We start from the raw sequence: 15,619 nt of genomic DNA, 5'->3' as shown, positions 1-15,619 counted from the left end.
GGATAGAAGCATGCACAACAAAGTTTCGACTTCCGCTGCACATAGTAGTTAAAATCCTTGAACTGTAAATGTAAAATTACGCACCATAAATTAAAGTTACATTACTATTGCAATACAACGAGTGTTCCAAATGTATAAGCGGAGTTTATCCTATCTTATTAGACGCTTAAATAACAACACTAACACTAAAATGGTGAAAAGGCAAATGTTCAGCCTCCAGCGTCCCAAATTAATGGTGAGTAAATCATTTAATTTCTGTAAACTGATGATTAGATGCTTTGGTTATAGGCCAACTTGTGCTGATGGAAGAGTTTGAGTTTTACGTTTTATTTACAAGTGGACTAAAGTGATCCCATCATATGTGGTGTATCTCTTTATTAAGCTGATAATGTTTTATTTTTCCATTTTACTTTTTATTCTAACATTTACTTTCACTTATAAAAACACAAGGCTACTTAAAACTAAACAACATAAACAATAGGCACTTATGAGCAAAGTAGTTTTACTTTGCTCATAAGTGCCTATTGTTTATGTTTAGCATACAGTAGTTGGCATCACAAAACAAAACATAATTTGTTACAGTATTAGTGAAAAATGTAGAAGTATGTAAAAGTGTATCTTTTGTGCAAACATTTACAAGTATAAATTCATGATGCTATGCAATCAATAAAAAAATCTGAAAAATCACGTATTATTTTACATTAAAGTTTTACATGAGATAGAGAGCTTTGCTTGTATTAAAACGTCAGCAATAGGCCTACACTTTTCAGTAATTTGGTTCAATGTACAATTTACAGTGCAACAAATCTACTGTGCAAACATATAAGTGCTTTTAAGAATATTAAAAACAATACAATGAATAAAATTGAAATCAGGTGTATCTGGGTCTTGTAAAAGTCAGGCGAAAGGCATTCTTTATATGGCGCAGTCATCTTGAGAGCAGGAGCTGAAAGCAGAGCTCCGTAGGAGATCCAGACAGTTGACAAGGATGAGGGAGCCTGTGATGTGCCTCCAGCGCTTGGTAATAGGCTTCTTCATTTTGTCCAATCCAGTGTGAAGTTCCTGAATCACATCCCTGTAACTATCCCCAATCTGGGCTGCCCACGTGACCAGGAAGTCATAGGCAGGTTTCCACATGGCCTTCACAAAAAAAAGAAAATTAAAGATTTAAGTTTGACATGTAAACCTGCATGAATGTGACATTTATGCACCCTCAGTTTAGTTTCCTAAAAAGATTATACCCAATCTGTATGCTCTCCATAAAGAGTGAATGTGTGCAAATATTCTAAGCCAGTAAAACAAAGCCCAAGAGGAAGCTCATAACATTTAGGTTCCTCTCCTGAGCTGGATGTAAACACAGTAATTATGACTTATGGGTTTGTTGAAATGTCAGTTACCATCTCTCTCGCCCATCTCACTTGGACATTGTTCTTTATCCATTTTAATAATGCAAAGGATAGAACATTCTATAGTTTCTATATACTTTATTTTACTTAACTTTGTTTACATACTCTGTCTGTGTTTTGTTTGCACAGTTGTCTGTACTGTCACTGATCTACAATTAGTGCCACGTCATAAGCTTTTCAGTGCGCATTAAACACTGTGTAAACTGTGCAAACTTGACACTTCTTTTCTAACCTGACCACATGAGAAAACATAAGTATTTTACAAGGTGGCATAACTAAGTATTTTCTGTATGAATTCGTATGATGTGATTTGTACAAAAACATAAAATATATATTGTTTTTAAAAAAGTAAGCATGAAGGTCCACCACTAATCCAACTCTAAATGTAAGTAGGGCGTAAGCTGATCATACAAAAACACAGTTTTTCTTTTTTTACTTAAATCATCATTGACTCAACCTCATGTTGTTCCAAACTTAAATTATATTATTTCTTATGTGAAGCATAAAGACATTTAAAAAAAGACGTTCAGCAGACTGATAGTTTCATTCATCGTTCATTTTCATTGCATGAAAAAATGATTGTGTTCCACTGAAGAAATAAAGTCATACAGGTTTGGAAGAATGACTGAATGTTGACAAAATATTCAGGTTTCGGTGAACTATTTCCTTGAATGCTTTCAGTGTTTGTTTTACCTCACTGTCCAGTTGTCCCCTGCTGTCTCTGTGTGGAGCTTCATACGCTTCCATCTGCTGCCGGGACACTTTAGCCAGTCTCTCAGCGAGCTCCCTCCAGCGACCCGCCACCTCCACTGCTGTAGTCAACAGCACAAAGTCCATGACCAGCCGTGCCACCAGGCCCTGACAGTCCATCTTCAGAAGAGCCTGAATGACAGATATACAGTCAGACCATGAGTTTATCATCACCAAGGCACTATGCAAAGATTATAACTCTGCTTTATGTCACTGTGTTTGAAGTCACAAATTGAATAATGCTACGTTTAAATCCCAAATGCCAGTTTTGTAATGTCAAAAAAATCCTAGATAATGATTTGTAATGAATTCCTACTCAGAAATATGACTTCAGGGAGAGGCTTAACCATGTCTAATACTCGTTATAGTTTGGGATGCACAAAATATCAAAATATGGGATTTTATTGCTTATTATGGATATTTTATTATGCCATTTTCTTTTTTTTTTTACATTCGGGATCATCTAGTACTTGCTTGGATTTATAATTTAATAATGCCGTTAATGGGATACTTTCTGTCAGCAGTTAATATTCTGTCATTTACTCATCCTTATGTTTTTCCAAACTTTTATGACTTACTTTCTTAAAAGAAGATATTTTGAAGATTATTTCAACTGCTTTTTTCTATAAAATGAAAATCAGTGGTCTCTAAAACTGGATATCTTTGACTTAAAAAAAAAACAAACAAAAAAAAAACAAACATCTGAGTTGCACATAAAATTAAAGTGATACAGGTAAATAATATGGGTTATAGGTATTGAGTAAATAATAACATAATTTTTATATTTGGGTGAACAATAAATAAATGTCTAAATTAATCTATTTTAAAAAAAGAGTATACATTTTTATAGTGTAAATTATAATGTAATCATGCCTAAATTGTCTTGTAGCATTTGCAACTATTTTAGTCTTTAGTGTTTTATTCTTAATTAAGAATTTAAATAGCGACCATTTTTTTAGCTATCACTGTCAGCTATAACATAAACATAATTAGCAGTATATCAGTCTAGGATATAATTTTAATACACGTGTATCCCTAGTTACAATGATTTAATACAAAATATGACATTGAAGTTCTATGCAAATAGCCTTCAAATCAAATCTTCTAAAATTAGTACTTTGTAGAGTTGTGTCCTATTGTTGATATCTGCCTTCATAATCTCATATACCAAATCTTCAGTTTTAAAAAGTCCCCCCCCCCAGTTAATGCCTCTTAGTGGTTGCTAAGTAAAGCCTGTTGTAATTAGTAAACTTTAACAAAAATACACAACACAAACTACAATACTGAGATAGCGTCAGTGGTTTTCTAAGCACTGCCTCAGAAGATCCAGACCAATCCAGAGCTCAGGCCATCAAGCCGGGTGCTTTGATAAATGTGGTGATATGCAGGAAGCGACGTGCATGCTCCTGTGAGCACAATATAATGAGAGTTACTCTGGGCCCCTTTCTCCCCTGAGAGTTTGGAGTGACATTTAAAAAACTGAATAAGGACTTACGTTCACTGCGCCTTGTGAATATATGACGTTCACTGATCTACAAAATGTCTGAAACTCTTATTTGATGATGACAACATGCGCCCGGGGAGCAGTTGGGGGTTCGGTGCCTTGCTCAAGGGCACCTCATTCGTGGTATTGAGGGTGGAGAGAGCGCTGGACATTCACTCCCCCCACCTACAATCCCTGCCGGCCTGAGACTCGAACCCTCAACCTTTGGATTACAAGTCCGACTCTCTAACCATTAGGCCACGACTTCCCCACAGCAAAAGAAAGAACAAAGAAAGGAATCAATATTGCTACTATTAAGTTTTCAAATATAAATTAGTCAAAAATGCAGGTGTTCTTCATTTGCTCTAATATGTTTAAATGCACATATACACACAAAATCAGTAAGTGTTTAAAAGCTACACGCCCTGAACCCACTAATCTCTGATTCCAGTTCCATGGCTTGGAATGTTTGGAATGACAGGAAGTCTGCTTAGAGGGGGAGGAACACGGTGCTGATTCCCCAGAAGACGGAAAAGGTCTGGCTCCAAACAGAGCAATGAGATAGCGGGAGTCTTGGATGGCTTCCCGCTTATCAAAGTTGGTAGTTCTAAAAACAAACATGAAGGTATGTCTTTGACTTGTACATTAGGCAGTGCTAAAAGAATCATGATCAGGACGACTTACTGTGCCACTTACTGTCTAGATAAAAGTGAAAAAGACGTGTATTATGTGTGAATGTATCACACTGTGTACACACTGATTGTGTGCATTAGCCAAAGAAAGATAAAGCCTTTCATGTGCACCAGTTTCTTGAGGTGTCTCACCCCTGACCTCTGTCACAGTCAGGAACTTATTAAGTAAACCCCACAAAGACACAGTAGTAAAAGAAAGCCAAACAAAATCTAAACACAGTCTGTTCAGACTTTTGACTATCACAGAATCCTGAATCAACCGTTAATGCCTCAAATGAAGTCAAGTGTGGCAAGCGGAACTACTGTAGAAGCTTCAAGTTCATCTTTTAACGGGCATGAAATTAGCAGTAATGTTTTTGTTATTCATTTTAAATTTAATGAGAAAAGCAAATTATTAATGTAATGATGTTTCGATCATTTCACGATTTTGCCCACAAATATGCCAAAGCTGGTTTCATTGTTTTGTTCTCTTCATTGCTCCTTTAGACACCAACAACATTTCTGTAATATGCTGCATCAGTAATGAGACATCTGCACATCAAATCTAAAAATTTAAATAAATAAATCATATCTGATTAGAGGCTTTTTAATTGAGGCCCATAATTATTTTTTACTAAAATATTTTTGACAAAACATTGTCACGTTGGCACATGCAAAAAAAGATAGCATGTGTAGATGCTCAACAAAAGTGAATTTTTCAGTTCATTGAACTTTCCTCAATGCTTTGAGCCTCTTGTTTCTTTTTTAATTTTTGGTGTACAGATTCTATGTTACTTGTTTTGCATTAATGCACCCAGTGAACCTGGCTGATATTGGCACAGAAAAGTTTATTTCTTCAGATTAACATTCTGGCAAATTTAAACATAGTTCTAAAGTTATTCATTAATTTGACCCATGCACTTGGTAGACACTTTTATGCGAAGCAACTTGCAGTGAATTCAGGCAACAATTTTTTAATCAGTCAATCTAATAGACTAGTATTGTTAGCATCGATCTACCAATGCAGGTAATCAGTGCAGGAACTCTTTAAATTCATAAAACATAACTTGTGAATTAGTCAGTGTACTCATACATTCACTTAGCTTTAATTTAACACTGTTGAGCTCACTAGACATAATCACAGCAAGATGCAGCTTACATTATTAAGACAGTTGGGCATAAATTTACTTTACATGTTTTTACTTTGAATTCCTCTTCTTTAACATCTGATTTTATGATATTACTTATCCTTTATTATCTTCCTCTTGCCTGCCTCTTGTGATTTCCTTTTACATAAGCTGACAATTCTGTCTTCTGTTTATAAACTATTGTCAGAAATCACTGACAGTTTATACAGGGCCGCTCTTCTGCTCTAACAATAGGCTAAGGGAAATGGGAGGATACCGAGGAATCAAAAACAGAAAAAAAACCCTTCTCATGAAAGCATTACAGCTGGAACTTTTACTGATTAAAAATGGAATTACAAAGTTCTCTAATGCTGTTAAGTCATGATGTCAATTTGTAGGCCAGCCCAAAAAGATTAATTCACCACGGATTCTTAAGGGAATTTCTAATGGGTTTCAATATTCACATTTGACTCTGTGTAATTTATTTTGTAGAACAAAACAGGAAGGTCTCTTCATGTAATGTTAACCACAGATCTCATTTTATTCATAAATCAAAAATCCCTTAGAAATTCCAGAGGGAACCCATTGCTCTAAAATGCTAATTCTTCTCTATGCAGAAAATGCAAGTACTTTATTCAGATGTGAAGAGAATTGCAGATGCATGTCTGTTAGCAATCTCCTGGCAATGAATTTGTAGGTGTGGAGGTTTTGTGTAATTTAGGGCGTCTCTTGTTCCACATCTGATGCTTCCGTGTAGATTATAACAATAAAAAGGGAAACATCTGCACAACTAAGATTCTCCTTCAACACGTTCACATCTTCCGGCATTTTCATGTTTTAGACAGATGACCCTTCCTAATTTTAGTTCATACAGTGTACACAAACGTATGTACCTGACACTGACATTCATTTAGCCTGCTTCACTTCAATGATTATGTCAAAGGCATAGTCTACATGATGTATGTATATTGTCAATATCATCATTTCAATCACACCCTAATGTGTTTCGGACAGATGCTGTTTCAACTCATTGTTATTTTAGTCCAGTGCCTGTATTACCTAAACTTGTTCATGTCTGCGCATGCATGCTTCATATGGTCTGTGTTGCTGCATGTTGACATAATTTTTAAAAAATGTATTGAATGGTTTAAATGGGTATGATTTAAATATGTGATATTTACTTAGGGAAACTTCAGTGTACGCTCTCTCTGATATAGAGAGGTTTCTTTTAGGGGATTATTGCAGAATGACTGATGCATCATACAGCTGATTTATAGAAGTGTATGCAACTTGATATTTCCTTGGGAAGCATCCTGTTTCAGGTTCCTGTTGACAAAGTTTTCACTTCAGGCTTTATTGACACAGTGACACAGAGTGGTTGAGGCAGGTGACAACCAGACAAACGTGCATCTTAGCACATTATCCATCATTGTAATATAGACCAAATGAGAGAGATAAGGTTTTGTGTGAGAGATTGAATGTTTTTTAGTCAGTTTATTTAGGAAAGATTACTATATTGATCATATATTGTTGTTTTGATTCAGGACAGCATGTTAAAGTGGGTAGCTGGTGGTGTTCTGCAAATAAGGTGGCACTTTGGTCTTTGCTTTGAGTCTTAAGTATTTGTGACAAATGCTTTGAGTAACGTTATGAAATATTTATTTGACACATTCTGGTATCAACTAGAGAAATCATATATTATTCATAGTTTAATTAATAAATCTGTTCATTTGCAAAACTTAAAAGATTGGAGTAAATCCTCCAATCACACCAGCAAGGTCAAACTCTGTCTTACACCAGACATTTTAATTTCGATTTTAGATACCTTTAATTTTTAAATTCATAATATTTTTCTATCTGGAAATTGCATGCAGCTTTATCAAGTTTTTCTTTTTTCGGTAATGACATTTTTTGTATTTTAAGTAGGACATATTTCTGATGTTGACTTTCAGACTTTTAAATTGCTAACTTTCAAAAACGTCACTCTTCTCTCATCTCTCTTTGCAGTTGCAAGCCTTATAAATAATGAATGAGTGAATGTGTATGACTAAATATAAATAAGATACATTTTTAATTTATTAAAAAAAAAATATATGATCAAATTTTAATATTGGCCATTTATCAGTTACCAGCCATTAAATGAAAATGATTATCGGGTTGTCAGTTTTAAGAAAGCCTCCAATAACATTTTATATACCTTTTAAAAATGGTTTCTATAAAGATGCTCTCAGTATAGATCTACTTCCATGTCAGAGCTTACCTTCATGAGTTCCTTCTGAAAAGACTTCCTCTCCTTGCCCTCAGCTGCATTGCAGTCTTCCTTGAGCTTCTCAAGAACAGAGGCCACTTTTTCAGGCTCACTTTCTGCCTCTGTCCGACAGAAATGTGTCAGAGGCAGATTGACGTAGCCCAAAGCATCAGCAAACACTCTCCAACTCGCCACATTTTCCATCAGTATTGTCCGCACAGATGCGTAGATGTACGTCAGGCACATGCAGGGCTTTAGGAGCTGCTCTAAAAGGATTGTAGTTGTAAGATCAGGCCCTTTGAAATTAACAGGTTTCACTTTTCCCATGATTAGAATGTTTTTTGCATGCACCAACCCAATTCTTCCATGGTAGTATCCAATGTACCATTCTTTGGTCCATAGATATCCTTTAAGTTTTATTTTTTCTTCACTCAAAAGGGCCATTACGTCACCTTTAAGATACTCTAGCAAATACAGGCTTTTGGACTGTCTTACAACAGTTTTCAGAAACTTAGCAAATTTTAGGTTTTTGACTAGTCTGTCCTGAAACACAGGGTACTTTGCGGTCGCTGCAAGAGGAGACAGTATGATTTTGTTCACTTCCTTTTTCTTGAGGAAGCGCCTTTGAACAGAGCTTCTTGTGCTTGTTTTGGGTGGTGGGGTTGGGGTCTGAACGCAAAACTGAGCCAAGATACAGTCCTTATCATCCTTGACCTGAATACGCAAAGTAAAGTCTGAAATGTCAGTTGAATCGTGTGCTGCGATCATGTAGATGAGGCGGGTCACTTTGCCAAGTTTGATCTGAAATCCCCTCACGGTTCTTGCCTGTTCATTGGCTCTCACTTCAAAATTGGACATGTTCGAATACACGCCAACCTGAAGGTCTTGAGGTTTTGTTAGTACAAACTGGTGCTTTCCCCAGAGTTGGAGGACAACAGGTGGAGCTGACTGTGAGTGCTTTTTTGCGTCACTCACTAGCAATGTCTTTGGGGCACAGTCATGGCCAAAAATGGCCACCACTGTCTTGAAGGATGGGTGGATGTGCTTTGGCCCGTATATCCCAAGAGTGATCTTTTTTACGACATGTTCCCAGACTGTGTTGTGTGGGGCCACTGTTTGTGCTTGGGCAACTACAGAGACATACATGCAAGGCTCTAAATTGTCCAGAGTCACTTGAACTGTGTCTCCATACATGTATACATGTGGAATCGGGACATACGGACCTTCCTTGAAGTCGCTTCTCACACACACCACTTCCGTGGTTTTGCGGCTCTCTATCTTCACTACAACAGACACCTTCATCTCTAAAGTGACTGGGGTCTTGGTTTCCATGTTACTGAGTTTTACTTCTACCACTGGACTTACGGTTGTACATCTATCGCTGTTAAGCTCCAACGGTGGGTCCAGAAGGGCCTTCAATGATATCTGTTGAGTCTCACCCGGTGCAACGTGACCCTCAGGAATATGTATACTGATACTGGTATCTGGCAGCTCCACGGCACCACCAGAACTGTCCAGGTTGCACACAATGTTGGTCTCTATTGGCTGGGTTTGGCCCCAACCTGGGTTTTGTCCAATGGAGTCCAGGTCATGGCAGGATCGTGTAAGTTTACGGTGATTTAGCCATGCTGTTTTGAAATCCTCTCTACTTTGATAATGCTCAGGTTTAGGTGACTTCATGCCACCAAAAAAACTCAAAGAACCTTGATTCCCATCAGACAGGGACTGTAGGACAGACAGTTCTGACATGCTGTAGCAGCGCTTGCTCCTAAAAAATGGATTGTCTCTACGAAAATTTGGGCCAATTCCTGAGCCATGGCTAATACTTTTTGTGTCACACAGCCCACTTTCAAAACCATTAATATTAATAGTGCTGCTGGTGTTTGAGATGGGAGGTGAGAGATTACCAAAACACAAAGCCTTTGCTGAATTCTGGTTGCTGTTTTGGTCAGGGGTGCCTTGCAGTGTGCCATTTAGGAAAGGGTTAGTTGACATCCGTTTATTAACATAAGGATTGTCATTTCTAGATTCTGTAGTTTTGGCGGACCCTGTCCACTCCCCAGATATATCCATTTCTTTCACTCCCTCAGAAATGTCACTTAGGCTGTCAATCATGCCGCAATCACTGAACGTGGAATCTCGATAATTGATCGGCTGGACGTAAGCAGCAGGGATGTATCCCATCTCTTTACTGTTGTGTGCATACCACCACTCTCCACCTGATGTGTCTAAAACATAAAGACAGTCTCCCTTTGAGAACTTGAGTGTGGTAAAGCTGGACGGACAGTAATCCTTAATGGCAATCACTTCCCTGACAGCTCCAAATGAGGCAGTAGTATCCAGTCGCAAGGCACTAGGTGAAAGCACTGTTAAGAAAAAAAAGTGAATAAGGGTAAAACTAGAAGTTAACAGTATAGTGATTGTGAGGTGAAAATAAGAATGGAAACCTTTAACATTTGTAAGGGTGGCCTCTGACACTCCTTCACTGAGATCGATGAGAGCACCCTCAGATCTGCAGCGAGGGAGCACAGCGTTGTTGTTCACTGATCGAATGCGATGGGCAGCCATGGCATGTATTGCTACCGAACTCCACGTCTTGTCTCAAGTTTTTCTTCCCATGTTTGTTTCAGTGTGAGAGATCAATGGCCTTCCATAATATCTGTCATAAAGTAAAGGTGAACATTATAAGTTTGCTTTTTTAATTCCTGCTGAATTTATTCTTTAATGAAATTTGGATAACACTTTAGTATAGGGACCAATTCTCACTATTAACTTGCTTGTTAGCATGCATATTATTAACATATTGACTGTTTTTTAGTACTTATAAAGCACATATTCGGCATGACCATATTCTACATCCCTAATCCAACCTAATACCTAAATTTAACAACTACCTTACTAACTATTAATAAGCAGCAAATTAACGCTGCAGTCCATAACCTTTGCCTCTTTGTCGCCATCTCTGTTTGAAAACCTGGAATTGCAGTTTCTTGCGGAATTATCTTCCGTGCGCAGGGTTGTGATCCGGTGTTCCGGCATGGCTCCAATGCGGATGAATCTAATGTTTTGAGGTGAATGTGTAGCTGTCAGTCACTGCACCGGTGTGGATATTTACTGTACTGATTCTAGCCTATGTCTTGGAATATATGACCCAAATAAGAATTTTCATCGTATATTGCCATCTGAAGAAGTAACAAGTTTGCTACGTTTGTTCTGCCCAACTGAGGAAAAAAGCATTACAATAAATCGCGCTACCAATGGTGATTTAATCTAAAGATCAGTTAGCTCATATCACATCTAACTGTGCAAAGTATTATCATTGTTATACTTTGTTCTCGAAGTATTAATGTTAACAACATCAGCATTGCGTGACTATGAGTATAATGTGTATTAGCGTGTAGATTTCAATTTCTGTACAGTCTAATCTAATTGTCATACCATTGTCATAATTAAGAAATTCTTTTAACCCAAAAAGCAAACTATGCTCACTTCCAACTGGTTTTCTTTAAAATACAAATTTTATGTAATCCCAGGCTATCTGTAACCAGAAGCACATTTAAAACTGGAATATAATTAAATTTCATTCACATGTGTTTCATATAATCCTTTCTGGATTACAATCCGCCATCAAAATGATAAATTTATTCCAGCTGCTGTGAGAAAAGGATATAAAAGATCTGCCACCTGCAGGATCCTCACATGCGATAGCCTACTAGCTGGGAAAACTTCTTTATGTTTACAGACGTGACGTAATGACGCAGTGCCATGCTCAAATTTCCTGCGAAAACCTACTCATACCACTCAAATTAGAAAACATTATTATAAAATAACCGTTGTGAATCGGGCTAAAATGAGGTGATAGTTTTGAACACTGGCTGGTTATGCACTTTCTCAAATATTGATTTCGGATATTCATTTTTTTCTAATGTTAATTAACAATTATGTAACAGTTCTTTTCTGATTAAGAACAAGCATCCATCAACAAGGATTACACGCCATTGACCGTGCTAATTTTTTCATTCAGTATTAATCAGTAATTTAATCACAGTAAGATTAGCCATTGTAGTCAACTCGTTCAACTCTTTCCATATCTGTCTATATCATATAAGGAAAATTTCAGTTTTATGGCCTCATTCCACTCACCCTAAACCTAAGAGAGCCCACACTTTGTCACTACATGTCTTAAAGTAAGGCTAATAAGGGCAGAAATATTTGTTCTTGTCCAGACACGTCTACCGTATTCGTGACATTCTCTTGAACACTAAAAGAGAATAAAAGGCCTTGGTCTCTATGAAGGTTTATAAAATAAACTGCCTAGCCTGAAATCAAAGTTGCTACCTTTTTCTTTTTTTAATATTAATTATTATACTTCTATTGATTTAATTTTTCAGCAATGACTTTTGTTATCCAATGATTGCTTCAAATATTGTGCGAAGTGATTGAATTATTCATTTACACATAGAAGTTCCATCTGAGCTGCTTTAAGTGTGCAGCATGCAAGCTTAAGGATCAAACGTTGCTTGCTTTTAGCAATCAAAAGTAGGATAGTGTTTGAGTGCAACTCCGCATCCTCTTAAGTCTGATCATGAACTATAAAGGCTCTCCAGCAATACACATCAGTGGTTTCCATGACTACCACCTTGGGGAAGAAAGCACACACAGTGAAGCGCCTTTAGAGAAAATGCCCAGCTGTAGCCTACTGGGAATGTCTCTCACACAACAGTCTGACATATTATGAAACTACTAATTATTGTAATCCAGCAGATTATCACTCCAACAAGCTAATTGCTATGAGTTTGGACTCTTCAATATGTTTAAAACCCAGTAGATCTCCACAAAGTTTAACCGTTAGTGAAAGCAAAGTCACTTAGGCCCTGTGTTATAAGACTGTTCTCATAGAAATACGTTGTATAAGGAGTAAATATGGGCTTAAATGATCAGCAGATTGGTAGCAGTCATGTTATGCTGTGAAAATAATTATGAGAGATATTGAAAATGATCTGTGGAGTATTTTAAAGATTTGTTTCTTCAGAACTGAACAAAATGTGTCTGAAAATGGCATGTTTTAATAGCTGTTGTGGGTACAGCCTGACTTGAAACAGATTTCACTTTTATTTATTTGTTTTTGTGTATGAGCGTGTGTGTGTGTGTGTGCGCGTGTGTGTATGTTTATAGGGCTACAGGATCTGCTCTGAAAGGCCGATTGTTTCAACCTTTTGTTTCAGAAATACAGAGGAAATGCCTGTGAAATAAGGATGTGCTGGATTTCCCAAAACTTATATTGCATCATATTATAGCAAACTCCTTCAGGTTAGGACACACAGTCTGTGGTGTCAAAAGAATCTCTGTGCATATTGTTAAAGTAATTGTTAATGTCATAGACCTTTAGGCATCAGTAGAGACGTTTTCGGGACTGAACTTGTCTTACAAGCATGCAGAGTTTTGAAGCATGACAGTTGCTTTTTGGTGACATGGCTATACAATATTGAAACAAAATTAATTCCTTAAATACTGCAGTAATGTTTAATTCTGCGCCAAATAAATGAATTGAACAAACAAACACAACGTTTTTGTCAAGTAGCCTATGTACCTTCCAGACAGAGTTCAAAACATTTTCTGCACCATGTTTCATTGTAGCCTAAAGTACTTTACGTCTATCTCAAAATATGTAGGCCTATGTAGAAAACTTATGAGGAGAAATGGGGGAATGAAAATCATGTACAGGCTGTTTAATTAAACATTAATTCTGCGGAGCTATAGTATATGTGACCCTGGACCACAAAACCAGTCTTAAGTCGCTGGGGTATATTTGTAGCAAAAGTCAAAAATACTATGTGTGGGTCAAAATTATCGATATTTCTTTTATGCCAAAAATCATTAGGATATAAAGTAAAGATCATGTTCCATGAAGATGTTTTGCAAATTTGTTACTGTAAAAATACCAATACTTTTTTGATTAGTAATATGCATGGCTAAGAACTTCATTTGGACAACTGTAAAGGCAATTTTGGATTTTTATATAGCTATTTTTTAATAGCTGTATCTCGGCCAAATATTGTCCTATCCTAACATAAATGGAAAGCTTATTTATTCAGTTTTCAGATGATGTACAAATCTCAATTTCGAAAAATTGACACTTAAGGTTTTGTGGTCCAGGGTCACATATATGATTTAAGATGAGCTTCTTGGTAGTTTGACATGAGTGGTTTCCTGAAGGTTTGAGTCCTGATAGGCTACTAATGAAATCTGCATTATAGTAGCTAACATTGATCAGTCTAAAATATGGTGCAAAAGAAATATTCTGGCAGTTCTCTAGTTATCGTGCAGTTTTTAGGGCTAAATGCGAAACAGGTTCAGATTCTTTATAAGATAAAAGTCTGTCTTCGGTGGGTGGGTGAACCTCAGACAAGTTGAAACGGATTGTGAAATCCTCTAGCAAACAGATGAAGACATTCAGAAGACCTAGTTCAATTTCATGCGAGTTTCAAGTGTGAAACACAGCGAGCCCATGAACTCAATCCGAAGTGTCAGAAATAGCAGTTGTGAGTTCAGCAAGGAAAAGTGGCAACTCAGTGGAAGACAGCAATATTCCACTAATCGATGTAAAAAATATAAATTCTACTTACATTTTTTTGAAGATGCAGTCAGTCTTGAGTGTGGTCCGTTATGCGCGCGCCTCGCTCTCAAGCGCTTCACTTACATTAGGAGAAGCTGCGTGACGTCACCAGCCAGGAGGAGTCCCGCACAAAATTCACGGACAATCCCTGGGACTCTTTACAGCTTTTTAACTGCCACCAAGATTTATTGTGTTAACGTAGCATATATGATAATGTGTATTTGTTTCACTTTTTGAGGATGGCATGTTGCATTATATTAAATTGCGCTGAAAATCCAGCTCATTATGTAGTGCCCGTTCTGCGAGCTTCTGCGCATTTTTGATATAGCCTACTGGCAATCAGAAGTTGCGACATTAAAATGAGTCCTAATCAGTTTATCAAGTTCAACCCTTTTTTGGGACTATGACTAAATATAAATATCTGGCGGCACCTGGTGGGCATTTAACCAAGCGGTTGTCTATATCGTTTAACCTCAAATGTGACCTATACAGTCAAAGAACAGACCTCAATTAGCCTAATAGTTGATGCATGTTGTTTAACAACAGTTATAGGCTATGATATCCATTTGACACACTGTAGGCTACTTCTATCCCTCACAAACTTAAACATGGCGCTATACCCCGACTAAGGTCTATGGTTTCAAACTTGCTATTGCAGTTTGTTATAAAGTAGGCTTTCAAAACTTTCAAAGTGAAGGCTTCATGTCAACAGCCATCATAACCAGTTCTTTCTTCATTCCTTGTAATTTGTCACTTGTCAGCTCAATGCTAAGCTGAAGGATCTATTAGGCCTATTGTTATTATTATTATTTAAAATTAAATCTAGTTGTTTTAGAACAAAGTTTAATTGCATTCATATTAATATTCTATATAATATCATGTTCAATTGTCCTCTATAAATGAATAATTTCTTAACTAAATTATTGTCTAATGTGAGTGAATTTGTTTCATCCATATCAGTCATAACTGGCAACATGCTTTTATGGTTTATGGCAATGATGTTTCTGATTCTCATGCCAAATTAACACTGCAGTGTACAGCTGGCACAGAAGAACTTCTGAAGTGCCATAGGTGTTTTACGCAGACTGTTTAATGCTGCTCAGAGGTGGCATAATTGCATTGTATGGGGCAGAGGTGGGTCTGAAAGGGCATAATTTACACTAAATTTTGAGCATGCAAAGAGCCTTTTAACATGGCTGCATAACACATCTTCAGACAAGGTTTTCTTTTATGGACATGTTTGTCTCAGCTATCAAGTTGCACAGATAGGGTACGACCACAAGATGTCATCCAAAACCAGCTTAAAGGAAGTTTTTGC

The 15,619-nt window shown here is 37.0% G+C and overlaps 1 protein-coding gene across 1 annotated transcript; it reads right to left on the bottom strand.

The window, feature by feature from the left end:
* Nucleotides 1–357: 357 nt before the first annotated feature.
* On the bottom strand, nt 358–14,359 carry LOC306876907 (SH3 domain-binding protein 4-like). Its single transcript, XM_079428356.1, has 5 exons — nt 14,312–14,359; nt 10,133–10,344; nt 7,698–10,051; nt 2,100–2,288; nt 358–1,140 (listed from the first exon to the last, which is right to left on the bottom strand). Exons 2-5 carry the CDS (start codon nt 10,251–10,253, stop codon nt 916–918), a joined length of 2,889 nt encoding a protein of 962 aa, XP_079284482.1. The 5' UTR covers nt 10,254–10,344; nt 14,312–14,359; the 3' UTR covers nt 358–915.
* Between the last annotated feature and the right edge of the window lie 1,260 nt (nt 14,360–15,619).

Source organism: Barbus barbus, assembly GCF_936440315.1.
Source record: "Barbus barbus genome assembly, chromosome: 11".
Lineage (NCBI taxonomy): Eukaryota > Metazoa > Chordata > Actinopteri > Cypriniformes > Cyprinidae > Barbus > Barbus barbus.
Note: the sequence above shows the minus strand (reverse complement) of the source record. Positions and strands in the feature narration are given on the sequence as shown.